The sequence below is a fragment of the Pagrus major genome, chromosome 23 (assembly GCF_040436345.1).
Source record: "Pagrus major chromosome 23, Pma_NU_1.0".
Classification (NCBI taxonomy): Eukaryota; Metazoa; Chordata; class Actinopteri; order Spariformes; family Sparidae; genus Pagrus; species Pagrus major.
The window spans coordinates 4,093,474-4,116,391 of record NC_133237.1 but is presented as its reverse complement, the minus strand read 5'-3'; the positions used below and the strand labels follow the sequence as shown (position 1 = coordinate 4,116,391).

Below are 22,918 nucleotides of genomic sequence, written 5' to 3'. Positions count from 1 at the left end.
AGGGCACCAAATGTATAAATGAATGAGAAGTGATGAATATTACTTTATGCCACAGAGGTCAAATTACTCTACATTGCTTTCTAAGAATTAAAAGCAAAATATAATTACTTGACATAAAAATGCTGTCACATTTTACTTTATTTTTTGCCATTTTCATTCTTCAAAGCCACCAGAATGCAGGAAACTATGTCCTTGAATCTCAACTTTTTCAGGGGTAGGAAACCCCAGAACCCTGCTTTGGTTTTGACCTAGTTTGAGGGCTCAAGGTAGGCAAGTATGCCAGGCGAAGTTTGATTTGCCTCCAGTGATTTACTTGAGTCAGCGTGGGTTTGGGCTGAAGAATGCAAGATTGAAAATGAGGCTAGATTACTGAACCGTCAGCAGTCAAGTTGCACTGTGGGTAATGCAGGTGTTTAGACAAGGAACAAGCATGTGTGGAATAGAAAGACAATATGTGAGGTTCTATTTACCCCCTCATGGGTCCAGCAATGTTATAGAATGAGTCAGGTCAAAGTTATTATAGCTCAATATTACAATCCATGCGTCAAACAGCTGTGCATATAAAAACAGCAAATAAGCAACATCAGTTAGACAGACAAACATATCAAAAAGCATTGAAAATAGAATATATGTTAGCTGCCGTATGTACAGAAGAAGCAGTAATAAGCAACATAAGCTACAATTAACTTACAGCTGTGATTTATGCATACCTAAGTTAACAGCTGCAACACATTAGTAAACATGTAAACACTGCTCATCATCAACATATTCTCAAAATAACTCTCAAACCTGGACATACCCCTTTTTGCACATTCCCCCTGGAACTTGAACAAAAAAGGAGTGTAAATGGACGGTTTGGCAGTTCCTGGGTCCAAACCAGAGGTGAGAGAGAGGTGAGAAAACACAAAAAGAATCAGAAATAAAGATGTTAAAAACCACAATATTTTCTCAGCTTTCCTCCAAGGTCTCATGTGACTGTGGCGCTAATGCACAAACAACACAACAGAACTACAACTGAGGGCGCACTTACACTTGGCTCAGCTGCTCCATACCGTTCTGAAGCATGACTGTCCCTCCTCCCCAGTGCCCCCGCAGGCCTGCACTCACATTGCTCCAGCCGCAACCGGGCCTGAACGTCACAGAGAACATGACTTTACTGACTTTTTTGTGGGTTATTTTGTGTCATTTTGGTTATAGACGGCCCTCTGACATTCCTGGATTTCTTGTTTATGCAAGGCGGCGTAATAGGCATGATTATAGGTCATGTCTTCGTTGCGTACCTGTGCATGTGCTCATGCATGAGCACACCTCTTCCAACCGTGCCAGGCCCAAGGAAGTGTACCTTACGTTAGCACAGTAGGGAGCGCTCATACTAGTCAAACAAACTGGACTTTGGGGGTCAAACGTGCTTTGGCACGGTACAGATTGCCTAGTGTGAGTGTGCCCTGACAGGTTTCAGCCCGTAATCTGTACTAATCACCAAACAACCCACACACCTGCTGCTAGATGGTATGCAAATGTGACTGAGGTGGACAAGCGTTGCGTGCTGAGTTATATATTTACCTTAAAGGGTATGGGGCATGCCAGTGGCAGTAATATGAAGTTACAGCATCAACCCCTGAAGGCATTTTTAAGTGGAATCGAAGATGTGACCTTTTTGTGTCAGAAAAGCCCTCCAGGCCACCCTGCTGCATTGGGAGTCATACATCTTTTTACTCAGTACCCCTCGACATGGGGGTTGGAACCCTGCAGGAGGTCCCAAGACAAATCTGAAGGGTCACAAGAAAAATTAAAGAGCATTAAAGAAAAATACGGGCGTGGCCGGCCAATAGAGGGCGATAGGGCGCCACCCTCCTTGAGCCACAAATTTCTTTTAAAAATATCAAATGTAATTTATTATTATTATAATTTTCTTCATACAATTTTAAACTATACAAGTTTTCACTACAGTGTGTCCTGTTTCTGAATACCTTAGTCAAATCAGTTGCCGCAACAAGCCACGTACGTCCCTTTAGGCCGATTTCAGTCTGGTTGAAAATCACCCAGACCGCTCTGATCAACTTCCATTCTAAAGTTGATCAGGCACAGCGATGTAATCTCTGTGGTCTCTGGGAGGGCTTGCACTAATGTGTTTTCATCAGATGTGGCATTCACACGCTCCTTGAATGGTCCCCTCTCTAACCTGGAATGTTTTTCTTCTGACTTTGTTGATTGAATTTCGTTCATTAGCTCTTATTGTGGAAACAACATGGCCACTGCATAGAAGATGCGTTGAATTTTATTGCTGAGATCATTTCAACCACATGTTGATAGCAGTATTGCCCTAGGGTTGGAAGCTCATTTCTCCGTTTATTCTGACACCACGGTCAAGTCAACATGGCAAACATTACCACAACTTCGCAAGAGGTGCGAATTGAGCATGTTGTTAAGAGAAATACCACTCAGTCGTCATAGTTATTAGGGTGAATTGGCAATAAAGTATTAGAAACACCCAGACCAAGTTTAAGCTTCAATAAGGGAGGGAAGTCGAATGACCGGGAATCTTTGTAGTAAAATCAGTTTTATATCTGAGGATTATTACTGCAACCACATTAATGTGTATGTGCCATTTTACTGCAGGTTGAGCTCATTCTAATTGTAACTGCAGTGTTGGCGAGTTTAATCTACAGCAATTCATCATATTCTATTAGAGTTTATTTAGCTGAAGAAGGAGGAACATTGCAAACGTTCAACATCAGCACATCTTGGAATTCAAGGTTTTCACTGGACAGGAAGGTGATGAAAAACTGTAATCTGAAAAGTTACAAGAAACTAAAGCGGTCAGACAAATGTGGAATAAAAAGTAAAATATTTGCCTCTGAGTAGAAGCATAAAATGTGTTAGTTTTTCTTATTGTACTCTAATTCGAAATACTCAATACTTTCACCTTCCTGGGCCCACAGGAATCCTTACAATGAGACAAATCCATGATCTTTGAACACACTGAGGTCATAACCTGTGATGAGGCTCCCACAGCTACATTTAAAGGGGTCACAAGACAAAAAGGTTGGGAGCCACTGCTGTAGATTATCAGCAATAAAAGCCAGCGGGAGAACTTTCTGACAGACTTTAATAAAGTCAGTTTCTCTACCTTAGTTATACTGGCAGATAATAACCTGGAGACTTTAATGAAAGCTTCTTTTTTAGTCCCATTTTAATGAAGCCATATGTAAATCCAGATCTCCCTAAACTCCCCATTTCTCCTGCCCCATCATAATGAAGCTCATCTGCTACCTTTCTCTCTTTTTTTATGGTTTGATCTTGCGGAGCACGAGAGAACACACACTCTAATTACTGCTCCTCTCCCCTCTCCCTTTCTTTCTCCTCACCCTCCAGTCCCATCCTTCTGGGGTCTGGTGCACTCGGCCTGGAACCTGTGCGCCATCGGGAAGAGGCAGTCGCCCATCGACATCGAGACCAGTCACATGATCTTTGACCCCTACCTGACCCCTCTGAGGCTCAACACAGGAGGACGGAAGGTAAGGAGCATCACCGTTTAGACAACCTGACATCTGTCTTTGGATGAAAAGTGTTTCCGTACAGATCCTCAGGGGCTCGATCCTGAACACTGATGAATTTAGTTTGGAGACAGAACTCATCACAGCATCCGCTTCAAGCTGGACTGTCCAACACATTTTTACTTACGTTCTGTGGAGGAAAGTCCACTGACCTACCCAACCATTCCGACTCAGACTCTTCTAGCTCTTTATGCTACTCCACTAGAGGGTCACATTAGGAAGTGATGCTAGAGGGGTTCCTGCAGCATCAAATTTAGAGACGTAAACCACTGAGCAGGCTGCTGTATTTGAGAGAATGGGCTGAACTGTCCTGCTCTCACAGCGTTTGGCTTAAATTCATCACAGTAGTTGAGAACAGAAACAGGACACATTCTCTCAATCAAGATGCAGAGAAACTTCTGTCCAACAGAGAATATGAGCTTTTTTTTTTATCCATTTCCAAAGGCTTTAAAATTCCCAGCTGCATTTGACTGCACCAGGCTCAGGAGGCATTACAATTTTAGCCCTCTACACAGCAATCACAGTTAATCTTTACAGGAGAAATCCTCTCTAAAGCACCCTGAATCATCATTAAAACATAGCTATTGCTGATGTTGTGCATTTAATTTTGGATTAAGTTTGGTATTTAGAAGTGTATTCTAGTTATTGGCCATATTTAGTTGAAGTGATGTCACACTGAAGTAGTTTCAGCTCAAGGAAAGGGGAGCTGAAAAAGTCTCCTATGAGCCCTACTCGCTAGTTTAATTGACATTTCATGACTTTGAAATTTTAAGGTTCTGCCTGTGATCTGAGTGGTGTGCATATATTGAGGTTCAGTTCATACATCTTAGTTAGCTAACAAGTCCCCTTAATATACTCCGTATCTATCAAATCAAAATCCAATCATTATTTAAATTTGGGGTTTTCTAGATCAGGCAGATTTCAGATTGGACCTCCTGATACTGAGAACTTGTTTCCTGCTTGTAATTCTAATCTTCAGTCTGCTCAGACAGAACACAAAGTACTTGTAAAGCAGCCAGTTTAATAAGATCTTTGGACACAGGTAACTACAGAGTCACGGTCTCAAACATTTTTCTGAAGGACTTTTAAGTTCCCTGGTAATGTTGCCTTCCCTCTGATTCTTAGATTAAGAACAGGCTTTGATACATCATGGATTTATTATTAAATCACTATTGTAACACAAACATGTAGCAACACCCCATATACTGGAGCACTACAGTCTACGTCAGGGGTGGACAGTTATTTTTCCTCATGGCCACATGAGAAAACCAGACTGTTTGTTACAATGTACCTCTAATTCACCACGAGATTAAATGATAGAAAACATACTGTGCACTTATTCTAATAATAATGAAAATCACTCCAGACATCATCTTAGTAAGAACATTACATCATTCAGGAGTCTTTGAAAATACTGAACAGGTAATCCAAAGCAGCACAACGTCATAGACACAACCCATCCTGTATTCATGATTCATCTTTGAAAAGAACTGTGAAAAGAACCTGCACAACTTTTGCATGCGTGTATTTACTTCTGCATATAAATCCTTATTGGTCGTTGTCCCTTTCACTTATTGCATGGAACTTCCTCCGTAATTTCAAAGTCTTTGGTTATTCCTTCATGAAGACAAGTAGAGGGGCTGTTGCACTCATCAGCCCTCAGCAGTTCGTCTTGAGAAGGACGGATTTTGAAGACTGCTACAGTGTACACTAGAGATGTCTGTCGGCAAAGCCGGCTAATTTCCTGTTTAACCCTCTGCTAACTTGAATGGGGATAAAATGATTTAATGGTTTGACACTTTTAGATTTTCCAAATGTTATAAGACTGAATGGATCAAGTTCTGATAGTGTAACGACTGATTTCATGGATTTCAGAATGTTTACTTGCTAAATGTTTGGTACATATTCTGGTCTTCCAGCCATCATTCCCTGCAGAGTGTACGATCTGTTGATGTTTCTCAGGGATGGTTAGTACTGCTATGGCCACATGCCGACTAGATGACATCCTGATGACATTTATTTAGCATGAGAAAACGTGGGTACTACAACTCTAAAGTGTTACAATTAAGGCGACTCTGCCCTACCTCAAGTTATTGGCCTGGACAAGGTTAGCACTTCATCGTCAGAGTCTGAGCTCTAATGTAGTCAGTGTGATCATTATACAGTGTGACAGCAACCGTAGGAGGAATTTGTTCATATGTTAAATACGTCATCCTTAATTAATGGTAATGGTAAACTGGAATAAAACTGCTTTATTCCAGTTTTTCCAGTGCCTTTTCAGTCTACACAGTAAAGAATCTCTCGTTTTTTACATTTAAGGCACGTATTTATACTTTTTAGTTGAACCTTAAAAATTGCCACAGGTGTTAAGGTCCATTTTATCAAATGATCCATTCTGAAAATGAGCCAGACTTCAAACTGAAGCCACATTTTACCAGAATGACACGTCTCCCTTTGATTTAGCAGAAAATATGAGTCATAAGTCATTATTCCACAAAACCACGTCTTCAAATCAAAATTTGATCATGGCAGGTTGCTTTGATCTCAGTGAGGAACAATATGGTGCTTTGTAGTAACATTTTGATCTTCTCTGAAGAGATTTATTAAAAACCGGATACACTCTTCTCTTTAAATCGGTTTAATGTTGGCTTAAATATGACTTGATAATGAGGATAAGGGTTTCATAACTGTCCAGAAAGAGTTCAATGTTTGAATGCTGACTGCCATCTTCAAGCTTTTTTTCCTACAAAATGTCCAAAATATAAATTAACTCTAATAAAAATAATACTTTGCTAGATATGTTGATGTCAATAGAAATAGAAAAGCAAACAGAACCCTTCATACTCTCACTACGGGTGACTTTGATTTAATACCGTTTGTGGATATTCATCACGAGTGCTAACATTTTCCACAACCCTCAAAATAATATTTTACATTAGTTTGCAACAGAAGTCATCTGTTTATAAATTTGAAGTCTACAAGCCCAATCTGAGATCAGTCCAGGCCGATCTCCACAATCACACCGTTCGCAACAAACCACGTATACTGTCGGCGTTGTGTTGAATTATTTTTGATGTTGACTGTTTAGGCCTTAGTTTACAACGCATCCAAAATAGATAAACACAGTCAAGTTCTACCTTCCCCTCCAGAGTTCCTGTTATGACATGTTATGACTTAAGGACTGTTACTAACAGTTGCTGTTTGGTTAGGGTGAGGAAAACATCATACTTTGGATTATAATGACTACTTTGAGCCTTGTAACTTACAGGGATATAAATGACGTATCAAGTCACTTTATGCAAGTACATCACTGAACTAACGTAAGTTCAATCAGGGGAGACTCGTAATTATTTGAGTGAACATGAAGATTTATTGCCATGTGTACAAAGAGAATGAGAAAGTCTTTGCCGGTTAGACTCCATCGTGATGAAGTAATATTTGGGGAGGTGATGAAGCTGTGTGTAGAATAGGAAACCCCCCAAAGAAAAGTGAAGAATAGAAAAGAACGACGGGACAGAATTTTAGATGAATATCAATACTTACCTCACCGCAGGGACATATTTCTAGCAGAAGAAGCATGGCTTGGAGGAAAGATGTAAATATTATGATCTGCCCCCCCTGAATAGATTGCATAGAACTTAATGTTTATACCATGATCAGCATGCTTAAAGGTCAGTGAGGACCCAGCTGAATAAAAGGTCATGTGACCAAATGAAAATAAGGACAATGACAGAAATTAAGTGCAAATATCATGAATGATGTGTGAGGTCATGAAGACCATGATGTGAGCAAATAAATTAACGGTCACATAAGGACCAAACAGACCCAAAAGTCCTGAGACCAAACAGAAATTAAGGCTGGTGGGCCAACCAAAATAAAATTCTGAATGGACCGATACATACCCTTTTGGTGATCTCTTTCTCTGATAACTGAAAACTGTATTGAGATCTTTCACTGCAGATTGTAGATTTCTGCTGTGTATGTAGCTGTGGGGGAAGAGAGGACCTTGAGAAATCCTTGAGAAAAGCCAGTGAGGAGATGATCAATGAACAAGGAATCAGGTGTGAAGACGCTTCTGCTGCGAGGCAGGTAACGTTTATCATTTTAGAGGGATGATTGTTTAGAATTGGTCTGAATAGGCATCTCGTTCTTGCCTTCTTTCGTGGAAAGTGGAGCAGATGACGTTGCGGTAAATGCTGGAAGCAACAAGAAACTGCCTGATAGCTGAGTCTCTGTTTACCCAGGGATTTGCAGACAATTGCCGTGATATTTTTCCCAGTGGCGGTAGCTTTATTGCACTCGGGGGAAGGCTGGATGAGACCGACTAGATCGATGTCTTTTACCTTAGCCAGGGGGATATGTGTTACCGGCTCACCCTTCCCTTTAAGGCGGTGGCCTTGTGGGTAGTCTGTGAGTCTGAGGTAGTGCATCGGTGTGTGATGAAGGAAGCTGCTCTACGTAATGCTATAAGTAAAGACGGCATCTTACGACAGGTGATGTTAGCCAGCATGAAAGTGTCTAAATATGTTCAGGGCTCCAGCATGACCATGTATTGTGTTACTGTTGAAGACTGCATTAAAGCTGAGGGGTGGAGGGGTGGAGGGGTGAAGCAGTTGAGCGGTTGAACGGCTGTGTCAGCCTGGCCGGGAGCTGGTCCCTTGATGGATGGTGGCATATGGCTTGGTCCGCCGACTCGCGAAGCTGGCCGAGAGGGAAGCCTGGGGCTGTGGAGATGCTGTTGTCTTGGAGTTGAGACAATCGGTCTCTTTAATGGAGGATTAGCATGTGCGCTAGGCGAGTACCTCTACGCCGGCCGCTCGAGAAAATGAATGCCAGCATATCGGTGCAGGATTCAGATCCTCCAGAAGAGGATCATGATCAGAGTCGGACATCAGCTTTGAGGTTGACATACTATGGCATCGTAAGGGTTATTTGTTCAGGCCTTAAAGAGCTCCTGCATGGCAACAGTTGACATTATACAACAGGTTCCACAGTAGGGCTGCACGATATGGACAAAATATCGTATCTCGATTTTTAGCCAAATAACTCAATAGCGATACGATATATACAATATGGCAATGATGTCACACTTGTCTGAAATTTAAAGTGTAACAACATGGAAATTAAGCGTTCTTCTTTGATCACCAATCACTGTCTCAAGCTGTATTGAAAAAAAAAATTAAAATCAAACATTTTTCTGCAACCTCTAATATTTAAATTTAACAACAGTGAAAATGAAGTCTTTAGCTACATTAAAATAAATAAAAATGAATAAAAACAGGGCCTCTAGGCCTTGCCACATGGGGATTCGGTGCCATGCCTTCCTATACTCTGAGAGAACCTCTGAAAGAGTGCCCGCCTCTTTCTCCAGCTGAGTGGCCCACAAACCTTTTGCAGATCCAGTCCTCACCTTTTACCGCATTTGTAGGAAAATATATACACAATAATATAAATTACAACTTGATAACTACAAATATTAAAACATATAACAACACTGTTCTATCAATCTGACACCTCAAATGACAATTGACTGCTCAGCTATCTCTCTCTCCCTCCTGAGACTCTCTCTCTCTCTCTCTCTCTCTCTTTCTCTCTCTCTCTCACACACACACAGGCAAACACACCTCTCTCTCTCCCTCTGTCACTGTCCCTCTGGTCGAAAAAACACACCCACACGATGTATATATAGGGTCCATCTAACATTAATTATCCTAAACACACCCGCACAACATAGGCAGAGAAAGAAGAAAATAATAAAGCAGTTTTGACAGTTCAGGAGACAGTGGCTGTTGTCAGCCACAGCTAATGACACTAAACAACCTCATCACAACACAATGCAACAATACAATCAACTTTTTCCCCTAGCTCCAGATCACTAGAGCTAGGAGGTTCAGTAGCTCCCTGAGCCCGCCAAACTACATATATGGCACAATGCACAGGTTCATATCAAGGTATAGATACAATAACGATATATCGTTCAGCCTTGTTCCACAGGCTGAAGTTAACTCATGTTCATGTCAAGTTAAAGGTCCGGTGTGTAGGATTTAGGTCAGAAATGGAATATCTTTTTTATAATTATGTGTTCATGAGTGTGTAATCACCTGAAACTAAGAGTTGTTGTGTTTTTGTTACCTTTGAATGAGCCTTTCATATCCACAGAGGGAGCAGGTCCTCTGCCATGACTCCATGTTTCTACAGTAGCCCAGAACGGACAAACCAAACACTGACTCCAACAAAAGTCTTTCATGTTTTTGTGTTTTAAGTGGCCACCGTAGGGGAAGGCGAGATGAGGGGTGTTCAGTTGGTTGCAAACTGCAGTCTCACCTCTGGACAGCGTTGGGGGTAACGCGCTTGCAGTAATATATTACTTCAAGCAGTAAGGGAGGATTTCTCATAGGACAGTGATATTATTACGATTAGTAAATTCGGTAACATGTTACCACCCAAATTAAGACCCACTGAGTCGCTGGCAGCCCCTTCAAGCTCGTTCAAAGAGGCGTATTACAATATAAATGTGTTAACTTTTGTCAGTATGGAAATGCTGTACACAGTAAGATTGGTCAGATTCTCCACAATTCAGCCGTTCAGTTCATTTTACAGAAACCAGAAAAAACAAATAATAATTCCTTCAGATTTGCCGGCATGTTAAGCAAAAGAGACAGAATAGTGGTGACTCTCTTCCTTTGAAGTGCTCATAAAGTCCGAAATGGTGTCCATTCCTCAATAATTCATATTCCTTTAGTCCGTAAGGATCCACTGATCAAAAGAATCGAAAATGTTTTGGAAAAAAATGTGAATATTGTCCTGCGAAGTCCATCGCTCACCATCTATCAAACAAACACAGAACTTCCTCCGATAGGCGACATATTTTCTCTTCTACCACCCCAAGACAGACCCTGGAGGACAGCAAGCACCGCCAGTTTGGAGGCTAGTAGGCTCTGGTCAGACAGAGTGAGAGGCATTTTCCAGTTGTGTTCTAATCGCAGCTGAACACCAAACAGAAGAAAAATGAGTTTTGAACGATAGTAAAATGTTTTATAGACAACAGAGACCATGTTAATCCGAGGCTGTTGTAGCAAAACAATATTGCTCTCGTCCATTGTAGTAACACAACAGTAGAGAATTGTTGGCGAGGCCAGAGGGAGGGACGATTACATCCTAATAAAACAGCTGTAATGGAAAGCGTCTACTTCATCTCTTAAATGTCAAAGCCAGGCCGCTCATCCACTTAGCTGTCACATTTTAGTGACCCTCTTAACTGAGGTTGCAGTAACATTTGATCCGACAAGTTCTAAAATCAAGCTTCAAGTCCCTGTCAGCTCAAAGACTAAAGGTGTTGGATCTATCAGTCCCTCTGGATCAAATGAACCAGTTTGTGTGCATAGTTTGCTGCTCAGTGTGTCAGATCAATTATCTTCTGTAAACCTGGACATATTAGGACACAGATATTTAAATCTGACTCACAGCACCAGCATTATGTCTGTTCATGTATCACATGCTATCGCCACACTGTCCCACAGGCCACACAGAAACCTACAGGGAGCATTTGCCCCATTCATGACCTCTTCAGGAGGTCCTTTCTTTATAATTTCTTTGAGACTCGCTCATGGTGATGAGGGCTAAGAAGAGCCACAGGGGGAGCTCCATGTTACTCACCGGGAGAACAGTGTCAGCCGCTAATCACGACCACTGTGGCCCGCTGTGGTTCAGACGAGGATGGTACGAGATGAGATGAGTGGCAGCAGAAGCTCAGGCTCTGCTAATCCAAACCACTGGGGAATGTAGGTCGCCTGGGCTAATGAAATATCTGGATTACTCAAACACTGTGCCAGAGCTCATTTGAAATACATTTGTAAGTAGTTTTTGTTAATATGCGTGCTTATGCGCACTGCAGTTCCCCTCCGTGGTCTAATTTGTTATAAAAATAGAGCGATTTTAATGTTTGTAATTTATTTCTGCATTTGTATGTGTGACAGAGACTGTAGCAAAACACATGTTTACACTTAAAATAGCAACCTCACATTAACATCATAATGAGCTGTAAAAATCATGCAGGAAAATGACGGTCATAGTGAAAAATATGAATAAATAAAGAAAATAGTGTTGAATGAGCAACAGCTCCATTCACAAAGTCAGCTGGTTTTAGTCAAACACATACTGACACCACTCAGCACTGAATGGTTCAAATCCGTGGTGTGGTGGTGGTGGTGACATAAAGGAAAACTATGGTTTATTGTAACTTGGGTGTTACTTTTGGAGCTCCAGCCTTTGATTCTATCACTTAAAATATGTACATAGGAAAGAAACTAGTGGGCAGTGGGAGCCTGAAATTTAGAGAAGTGGGTTTGTAACCTGAGGGTTGCTGGTTCAATCCCCCCCGACCAGCGGGATAAACCTCAAAGAAGCTGCTCAGTGGCCGGCAGCCTCCAAGTGTCAGTGTGAAATGAATTGTTCCCAGTGAAACTCCCCTGAATCAATAAAGGTCAAACTAGAATTATCGCCTCCGCACAGCAAGTTGCAGTTTATATCCATGCCTGTCCAGACTTGTATACTACGGCCTGTAGTGAAGACTTTGAAGAAATTCCATAAAAGGTATTAAGTGTAGTTCTTGATGAAATGAAAGTTCTCACTATGATTCCAGTGAATAATTTCCAGGTAGAAACACGCTGTCTTCACTTATAGAGGACCAATAGAGTGGGTTAGGGTTGAACAATCAGCTGAAGATCAACATCAGTTGGCAAGTTTTTCCTCACTCGAGTCGAAGGTCTAAGGACAGAGGATGTCGTTCACTGTACAGATCGCAAAGCCCACTGAGGCAATGTGATTGTGATTGTGGGCGATATAAATAAAGTTGATTTTATATTGAACTATTGCTGTACGTCTGTGAGTGTGAGAGTAAGTAGTGTGTACTCCTTGTGTTCACATCTTGGTCAATAAAGCTGATTCTGATCGAACAAGAAGAAGCTACAGGTTCTCAAACACTTCACACACATGTTCAACAGCAGCAATGAAGACCTCTACAATCAGCACAGTTTGAAGGTGGACACACAAGATTAGTGTCACCAGTTCAGTATCAAACCAAATGTGAAATATGGTCACAATCTCCCTTCTGTTCCTGAGTTATGGCCAGAAAAGTCTTTTAACAGATCATTATGATGTCACAGTGAAGACCTTTTGAATAAACATCATCCCTCTCATCATTTGATCCCGTTTGATACTTCTGTTAAATTTTGTCCTAACTAGCACATGAACTGTAGAGTTATGGCTAAGACGTGGCACAGTGACCTTTGACCACCAAAATCCGTTCAACCTTGAGTCTAAGTGGATGTTTGTGACAAATTTGAAGAAACTCCCTGCAGGCGTTCTTTAGGTATTGCTTTGACAAGAATGGAACAGACAGCCCAAACACATAATGCCTCCAGCAACAACTTTCGCCCGCACAGTCCTGAGAAAGTGGACAAAACCTCAAAATGTTGTTCCACTCTGATACCAAGAAATACCAGAGCCAGACTCACAGATGGCTATATAGTTTGAAAGTGGTAATGTGCTATCCTTTATGGGCCATGTGTCATGATAATGAGTTGAATGCATCATTAATACCATATACATACACAAATACATTTTCATTACTGCTGACTGTCTGCTATTCTGTTAAAGCGGCTACAATCACTGTTTCTACAATAACTATTGTTCAGATGATAATGTGTAACGCGAAAGGGCTGTTTGTCACGATGTCCCCACAGAGAGTTATCACCCGACTCTGCAGCTCCCATCAGCTCAGCAGGGCAACTTTCAGCTCAGTAAGCATAGTGAATCCAGTTAAAAGTTGTTCAGTGTTCACATATCTGTTGTTGTTTAAGCCATAGTTTAACTGGTGAGGTGAAAAGTTCAGATTGTGTTTTTAATGAAGTCAGTAAGGTGAAAGACAAAGGTTGTTGTGTACCACTTGTTGCTCCCCTGGCCATGACTCCTTTGGTTTAAAATGCATCTGTATAAAGTCACTACAGGCTGGATTATTAAGAGGAAGGTCGAGCCCCACATGATCATGCAAACATGTTCATTTGAGAAGCTTTTGTGTTTTTTTTTTCTCCTGAGAATTTTTTTTTTCTCATGTTTTCACAGATGAAAAAAAAGGAACTTATAAAGATTATCCTTGCAAAACTTTTGTTTTCCAGAGTGTAAGTCATAAACACTGATCTGAAATACTTGGCAGGCGATTGGACATATCATACTGTCTTTCATTGACTATATGGGCTAACTTCAACCAATCGTATCGACAGTAGGAAAGTGTTACCACTAGTGGAGCCTGTTGGTTCAGCAAACTCTGGAGTGGAGAGAAGATCGAAGACATCTTTCCCATCAAGAAAAAGCCTTCAGTGTGGTTCTCTGTGCTCTTCTTTCAATGACATATAAAACCCAGTTCTGATATAGCTGATGTTAGCAGCATCTAAGCTAACCTTTTGAGGAGCCGGCCATTGCTGTTTTAAACCTGACAGTCACTTCTGGTTATCGCATTGTCGCATTTCTTCACCACGCCCGTAGCTGCCGGTAGTTCAACCGCTGTGTGTTTGGCCACAAGCACATAACTTGAAGCCTGGAAAGGTGGATTTGTGAGATCACATGATTGTGTGATGTTGTGAAACCAGCCACCTCACAAGGTAAGCTGCATGTCCGCTGTCTGTGTAAAACGGCAACTGTTTGCTTAAAAAATTCTTAATATGAACTTGTCAGTGATAACATGTCAGTGTTTTGTTCACAGCTTGTTTCTGCGACCCCCAAATGACAAAAACTGGTTTTAGTATGTTTAAGCAAAAATATAAGAATAAGTTACAAAATGAACTTAAAGTACAGAAGTACTTTACCGTAACAATGTTAAAAATACTATATCATTGTAGTATTATTATTGATGTAGTCATATGTAAGTGGTACTTTAATGTTGTAGGTGGTAAAGGTGTAGCCCACTTTTACTGGCTAATCTGACTTGATATATTATAAAGCATTGTATAATAATTATATGATTTGTATGTGAACTTTTAATCTGAAAGGTAACACTTCACTAGCTAACTACTCAAAGTACAAGAAGCTCAAAGCTCAAAGCTAAAGTGCAAATCCTTGAGTAAATGTACTTAGTTACTATCCATCACTGCTGCCACTGGCTTGTGGATATCAGTAAGTAGTAGCAACAGCTTTCTGTTTCATTTCAAAGACTTGACGACAATGCTTTAATAAAACTGGGTGTTAGAATGTGTGGGTTCAAGGATTGAGACTTAACACAGTAAAAACTCTTAGCACCGCTCTGTTTCCAGTCTTAAAAGGCTTCAGACAGAGTGCTGTGTCCACAGTCTTGCTCTGGGGGGCCTTAATCCAGCCATGCATCAAATCCACAATCCGTGTTGTTTACCTCACCAGGCTTAACTGGACCCATCCCGTGGGATGGTTTTAGCACACAGATGTTTTATTGCGGGCTGTGTGCCGCCTTATTTAACAGTACGCCAGAGTTTCAATTCTGTTCTGGCAGCCAGGCCAGATGTATCATGGGAAAGTCATGTGGAATTTTCTCAGAACTGCTTTGATGAGCTGTAAAACCGTGTGCTCCGGCTTTCCAAGTATTTCTACATTTCTGGTGTGGGATGGTTGTGGCACGATACTCATGTATTGATTTAAAAAAAGGTTCTCCTCTGAGATTCAACTCCTCGTGTGGTGATCACGTGGGTTGTTTGGTCTCTCAATCAGATTTGATGAAACAACAGCCACACAACTCCGATGACGTTGAGTTCTTGAGTGAAAGTGTTCAAGGGCCTGAAGGTAAACATGTTAATAATAATGATAATATTTACCAATCTAACTTGTATCTGACTAGGACTTGTAGATAAGACAGAAGGCAGGCAGATGCAGAAATAGTCAACAGTTCACTTGGGAAACTCAGAAAACTGCCTGAAAAATGATAGGCCGATAACAGAAACACAGAACATCCTGCCAAATAAGGAACAGACTGAGAAGAATTACTCTCAAAAGCTGCATCTTTAGTTAATATTTCATCCAGGAATCCCACTCACAGACCTTGGCCTGTTGAGGAATTCTTGTGAGGAGTACTTTCTCAGGGCTGGACGCTGGGGTGATTCCTCTGGCTGCTGGCCAGCTGACATCGCTGACAGCAGTGCCAGGAGTGAAGAGCACCTGAGGAGCTTCTGGAGCAGATCACAGCTGCTATCTCTGCCTAGATGCTCTCCTGCACTATTTCATTTTCACTATTTTGTCTGTGAAGTTGAAAAGACATGCCGCTGGTGCACCATCTCCTTTACATCATCCAGATTAGTCCAGGGCGTAGGAGGTTGCTATGGAGCCTGAGGGCGCTTTCGGACCGAATCAAGTGGGGATTTGGAAAAACAGCAGCCAAATAAAGGAAATCAGACAGGACTCTTAAGCCAACCTTGGTGGGGGTATGGTGACATTGGCGGACTCAGGATGTCTGAGGGGCGGGGGCTTAAAAAATAAAAAAGGGCACCAGCTTTATGCAGTGGGGCAAAAGTGTGCAGAAAGGGCGCTGGAAGGGCACCAAAGGGGGCACTTCATCATGTTTGATCTGCCTATTTCCATTTTGTCAGAAACCAAACTGTGAAAAACAAACAAAAAAGACCTTCTAGTGGTGCTGGAAGAAGGATCAGTTGTACTGAAGTTAAATGTTTATGTTAACCTGTCTTCGTCCAGCTTTGTTGGACTTTTTTTGAGTTGTGACACCGTTTCTTTCTCTCTGAAAAGAGTTTTTTGGACGCACTGAAGAGCAGCAAGGAACTACAGTTGAATTCCTTGTGTGTGATGGCAATTCTGGTGTATTACTGGACCAAATATTATGTCTATGCATCCAATAGTAGTTGAGATATTTTAACCTGGGCCAAAGAGGAAGAGGGAGATCATACTCAGAGCCTCACCACTAGCATAGCTAAATAATCTGTATACAGAACAAAAAACACATGCACACAGTTTTCTTTGAGATCTATTTTGTCTGTCTACCTTTATTCTTGTTTTCCTGCAGAAGATTTCTAAGCTGTAGCACTTCATCAGGCCCAAGGCCTATCACAATGAACCAACTGAGCTGCAGTGCCCACTGATCAGGCTTCTGGCCAGAGTTGAACTAATTATATGCCATTTTTATCCAAAGAGTCTCACATTTCCATGTGTGCATAAATATGACTGTGGCTGCACCTGGTGGGAGGAATACTGCTAACTCTGCCAGTGTTTATCGTTTGAGCTACACAGGGTTTGTGAATGTGCTTTATCACTATCACTGCTATGTGACAGCCCACTATTAATACATTGCTATAATAATTTGTGGCAATATATCAAATACATCAGGAACAGGCAAGACTTTCCTTGTAATCTGCTTTTCTCTTACAAATCTTGATGTCAGAGGAATGTGCAGTTTTTTGTCTCATACATCAGATGACCTCCACAGCCGCCTTTTCCTTTGTCTCATGTGACGTGTTTGAAAGTCTAGTTCTTTCAAAGGTTGAGCTGTCGATGTTCTTCAAAAGAAAAATTAATCAGCTCTCTTATTCGGAAGCAGCACCACTGTAGTAAGAGTTAAATCCTCTGAGTCTTTTTTCATGATTAATGCTCTTGTGCATCTGCTGAGCGAGAGCACATAGCATGGCCATCTGTCCTGGCGAGTGTGTGTGTGTGTGTTTGGGAGTATGCTGAAAAGAGAGAGAGAGAGATGAAGAGAGAGATGGAAAGCATGAGTATGGTGAGACTGTGTTTGTGTGTGAGAAAACGATATCAGAGATCGAGGGCAGATGCGAATGCATGTGTTTGTGTGACTGTGGATTACTTGTGGGTGTATGTGAAGGTATGAGTCAAAAACAAAATTGAACACCTTTGACAGTGTGTGTGTGTGTGTGTGTGTGTGTGTGTGTGTGTGTGTGTGGTGTAGTGAGCACCTGTGTGTTATCCAGGCCAGCCTCTCTCGTCCTCGAGCTTCTTGTGAGCGAGTTTCCTCAGAAGCAGTTGCACAACAGATTGGCTGTTTTGGCTCCCGCTGTCAGCAACAGATTTCTTTGTTGCTTAGAAAATTCACAGGCAGCATTTACATGCAGTTTTACAGTAATCCTCACTGTTTTCACACATTTATAGAGACGCACAGACACACACAGATTAAGTGCTGCACAAACTCGGCTGAAAGTCTTTTACATTTGGCATCTCAGTGAGAACAAAAATGAAACTAATAGAAAGCCTGTGCGTGCGTGCATGGTGTGTGTGTGTGTGTGTGTGTGTGTGTGTGTGTGTGTGTGCAGCTGAATTAGAGATTGGGCCAAGTCATTTTTTTGGAACAAGTTGCAGGCATGAATTTTAGAATGAGTTTATTTACAGAAATCAATATTACACTAGATTCTAGTTAATTAGGCTTACTTAAAAACCAACAACATGCAAACCAATGGCTTAAACCACTCAGTAAAGTGAAATAGAGAAGTGAAATACACAGTCTGTGTATAAACAACACATTTATTAAAGTTGGGCGAACTATGTGACATTTCATCTAACTTAGAATTTCACAGTTAATTTGAACAGCAATCTGATTTACTTGTTAAAACTACACAAGATGATTGCCTTAAAAAGACCAAGTAAGTGTTACTCCTGTAAGTGTTTTAAAACATCCATTATCTAACTAACTACACAGGAATATCTGTTGGTTCTGTTCATCGATCTACTTCACACTTGGCAGGTTTGTTGCTGAGGAAACCAAGGAAGTGCAGTGTTCAATTTGGTGCAATTTGGGCACGCAACACCTCCAAAAAATATTATATTTTGAACAAACAGCAAGCACCGCTCTGTGCAGCACGGGGGCATGGCTTCGGTGCTCTGTAGACTGGAGCTGGGGTCACATGTGATCCCTCTCAGGTGATCTCATGGGGAAGCAGACGTAAACAAAAATGGAGATTAGCGTGGTGCAACAACTTGCTGTAGTAACAAAAACAAAAAACCAAAAGCAGAATGTTAAACGAGTCTTGATGAGTGGAGAGATGCAGGTTTCTATACAGTAAGAACTGAAGGTGAGATTTTACGTTTTAGTATGCTAGCTAACGTTAGCCTCTTGGGCGATGGCAGCACGGTCAGCTGCTCTGGGAGGCCTCTCTCATTGGTTGTTGTGGTCCAGCTTGGAAAGTACTGATGTAATCATTTAGATTTTAAATTGTAAATATCTAACATTATCGGGGCGCGGCCCTTATAGTCTGTGAGCAGTTCAGGAGACTTCAGACTGGATCTATAAACACCTCACATTAACTGAACTCCGGGGATGGAGGAGGCAAAGAAAGTGAAGAGGTAACCGAGAAAAACAAGAGTGAACGGACGGGCATTCCCTCAAATGTGCTGGTGTTGTGTGGAAGTCTGTTCCCCCGTTGATATGTGTTTCCTCTTACCACCGGGACTTGAGACGCTTCAAAACCGGCATTCTTTCTTCTGGATCAGTAAGTTACAAAGCCTGCCTACTAAATAATACAACTAACTGTTTTACTCTGCCTTTTCACAGCACTGAGATCAGGGTTGCTAGATCAAACTGGGATTTTTATGGTTGTTTATTGCTCTGGACAGTAGCCAGGCTGCTGGCGGTAGCCATGATGCTAACAATGTGTCTGTGTGACAGTAGCACCAATAGTTTTACCACAGGGAAACGCTAGAAGGGGTGAGCTGGGAAGTTTCTGCTTAAAAAATAAAGGCTCCATTCTCCCAAAGTTAGCACAGTTACAGATTTAGGCACTTTTTTTTTTTTTTTTTTTGCCTGTTTCACTGAGAGCAATTTTGTGTTTGTGAAAAAATAAGCAGTTTTAAAATGCTTAATGCACACATCCAGTAAAAGAATATGCCTCCACAAAGTAACATCAGATTCTATCATAATTAGTATTTGTAGTAAATGTATCTCACCAGACATTTTAAAGGAGCCGCTTGTTGGTTTTGCATGTGATGGTGCCTCAGTCATGTTTGGAAACCAGTCAGGTGTGGTGACCAGATTGGTCAGCCAGTTTCCTGGCATTTTCATCTGGCACTGTTTGAACCACAGCTTGGAGTTGAGCGTAGGAGATACTGATGGGAAGCTGCAGGTTTTAATCATTTTCAGTCACTCTTTGATAAACTTTATCACGCTCCTGCACAGAGCTGAATGCATGTTGTGAGACCTCCAATGCAGGGGTAAGTGCAGTGCCACGAAATAGAGTAAATTTCCAGCACTAGATGAATAGCTTACAGCTACACAACTGTGAAGTATGTCTGCCAATAGAACTCTGCCTTGTACAAGCACTTTTCAGAAGGATCTGCAGACCCAAATCGAAGTTCTACAGAAAGGGTCATGTTTCGTGCCAAATCAACCGAGGACTCATGTTTGATGCTTTGAAAGAACTGTCTGCTCAACGTACGACAGTTTACAGAGCAGATTTGTCACAGAGTCGACAGATTTGAGTACTGAAATCCATGGCTGCCTCAGACACAGGAGTCACAGCAGAGTTAAGCATATTTAATAGTCACACTGGAACAATCAGATGTGAGACATGGAAGTGCAATTAACCTGAGGTTGTTTTTGAATAACCTGACTGGAATTATTGAGTAAGCATGTTATATCTACCATGCAAGAGACAAATATCAGCAGTTCCTCTCTAATATCAAAAGCTTGCAGCCTACAAACTGGCCACAGGAGTGTGATGTGAGATATGCTGGAGCTCTGCACCTTATTCAAGCTTAAGAGTTGAGCGTCACAGAGAGGCAGTGCAGAATGTGAACGTGGCTTTACTCAAATGAATATTATAAGAGGAAATGAGGGCCACCAGTTTTGATTTTTTGATGTGGTGGTTCTCCTGTGAATTGTCTTCCCTAGACATTAGGGTTAGGGTTCAACAAAACGTTTCTTGGCAAGGAACCTCCAGGTTAGAGCACCTGAAAACAAAAAGCAAAAGAAAGACTATGAGCCAAAATGGAGTCTGATCTGAGCAGTGAAATGACAAAAGTCAAGATTGGAGTCACAGAGAACACAAACATGTTCTTTAATCACTGATTACACTCCCTTTACTTCAGGAGTCAAACTATTTCATGTCTGCTTTCACTAATGTTTAAGGTTTTTGCTGACTTTAACTGGCTATATGAAACCATAATGTTCTCGTTGATATTTTGCACAGTGTTCATTGTGTGGCCTTCAAGGATTTTAATTGGTAAAAAATTCATGTCACTTAAAAAGGCCCTGCTTGTAATGTGCTATGAGAAACATGGAAACACACTGCCTGAATGAACTCTTTTGCATAAAACATGGAGCTGTGTTTACTCCTTACTTCATTGTAAATTTGTTCATTTTAACACCAACTTGTTCATTTTAACACCAACCAACACACACACCCATGTATATCTTCCAAAGGACAGTGTTACAGGACGACTCAACCATAACTGCCATTTCTAATTCTACAATGACATTTTATCCATTTATCTTCCTTCTCTTCCTATGACAGTCATCTTTAGAGTGCCGTTCTGCAGGGATGAAATATTTAAATTCTGAGTGGAGCCGTCTCTTCTAGGATGTCAGTGCCCCCATCGAGGGGTGATAAGGTCTCACCGAAAAGCTTTAATGAGGATGAAAATGATTTGAATCCTATTGGCTGTCACAGTCACCAGGTCCAAACACACCTGAACACCTAAGGGAGATCCATCACCATCGCCACCAAACACTATATGAGGGAGTACTCTTTGGAAGGAAGGTGTTCATCCTTCCAGTAGAATTCCAGAGACAGTGCCAAGGTACATTTAAATCGTGCTGGTGGCACGTGTTGGCCCAACACCTTACTAAGACATTTTGGATCCTATATAAACGATCTACGATGCATGATCTAAATTATGTGGCATTAATAAAACTGATTAAACCAATCAGGTCATCTCCCATTTCCTTCAAAAGCCAGGTGCACCAGCATTGCTGCATGTCCCTGTGTGTGTAATAGTGATTCCCTGATTGGGCAGGACAGGTCATGTATATGATCATATTGAAAGCAGATGGGATGTGTCATAAAAGTCCAGAGAGAGGCTCCAACACTCTACCAAAACTTTCTTCTTCAGTGTCTATGAGAGTCAGGAAAAGAAGTCCTCTGGAGATGATCAGTCAGTTCCAAAAGAGTTTATTGTGTTCTCACAGAAAGCAACACCAACAAACTTGAGTCGATCCCGGGATCAGACTGAACTAGACCTCTTAGTGCTCCTGGTTTTATACTGTTGGAGATTCAGAGTCTCCACTTCTTTTCTTTTGAAACGCTTCTCTAAGGCTTGGTTTTACTGGTATCTGGTCATATCTGGAATTAGATTAGAGCTGTTTTAAAATCCCAAAATGTAATTCTGTTTCCTCTGCAGAGTTTCCTCTATCCTGTCAAGTTTATAACAGCTCTTATCCCCATACGCAGTGCTTTATTTTTGAATCAAAAGGTGCCGGAACACAGACAGGGTGCTGAACCGGCGGGTCAGAGGGAGCGAAAAAGTGAAGGGAACACATCAAAAATCCATGGTGCCTCGAGCACAATGGACAGCACCTGGCAGCTAGCAGTTAAAACTAAACAAAACTGTAACTGTTGTTACAAACTGAGCATTAATTAATCAGAGCGCTTGCAATAATCACTCAAAATCAGCAGGGAGAGGGGCAGCTTTAATAACGGTTTGGGCGTCACTGCGTGACATGACCGCTCCCTCTCAATTTAAAATCAGACTTAAAATACCTGCAAATCAGACACACAATTGTTTTTTGAGAAACTTCAGTGGGAAATAAAAGAAGGATAGGATAGATAACATTAAATGCCGGTCCCAATCTGGGAGGTCCCAGATCCTGACCACAGCCCTGCCATGACAGCCCTGCCCATACGTTATATTATACAACTTCTCAGATATTTGTTAAAGTTGAAAGACAGTAGATGTCAACCTACACAATGTGTTGCATTCAGTGTAGCCAGGAAGTTAAAAGACAAAACAACAGAATCTGAGCACTACGGTTTGAAACTTGGTGTCAGGGACTTTTTCTTTGGCTTGTTCTTTGGGGAAGGAGGCAACAGCCAAAGGTGAGGTGATGTTGATCAAATCATGTCCTGCCAAGCAGCTCATAGTCAAAACGCTTACCTAATAAACTCACCTGCCTGTTATGCTTTCAATGTTTACTCTGTTTGCAGGTTGCTATCAGTCATTTTGTACAGGCCGATAACATAGTTTCAAGGGTGGATGTTCATTAATAGCCAATCAGCAACAATATCACCCCGCAGTCTATTATATGTCAACTTGTGACCATGCTGCTCAGAAAAGGCCATCAACTCCATTTACGTCCGACACAGTGACAGAGTGACCTTCACACAAAGCAAAGA

At 41.4% G+C, this 22,918-nt stretch overlaps 1 protein-coding gene across 1 annotated transcript in view; it reads left to right on the top strand.

The window, feature by feature from the left end:
* The window catches only part of LOC141020107 (carbonic anhydrase-related protein 10-like), a 101,041-nt gene that overhangs the window by 42,295 nt on the left and 35,828 nt on the right, over positions 1 to 22,918 (top strand). Inside the window, exon 3 of the mRNA XM_073495165.1 lies at positions 3,376 to 3,518. Within this exon, the coding sequence (XP_073351266.1) occupies positions 3,376 to 3,518 (143 nt within the window). The remainder of the gene's footprint in view (positions 1 to 3,375; positions 3,519 to 22,918) is intronic.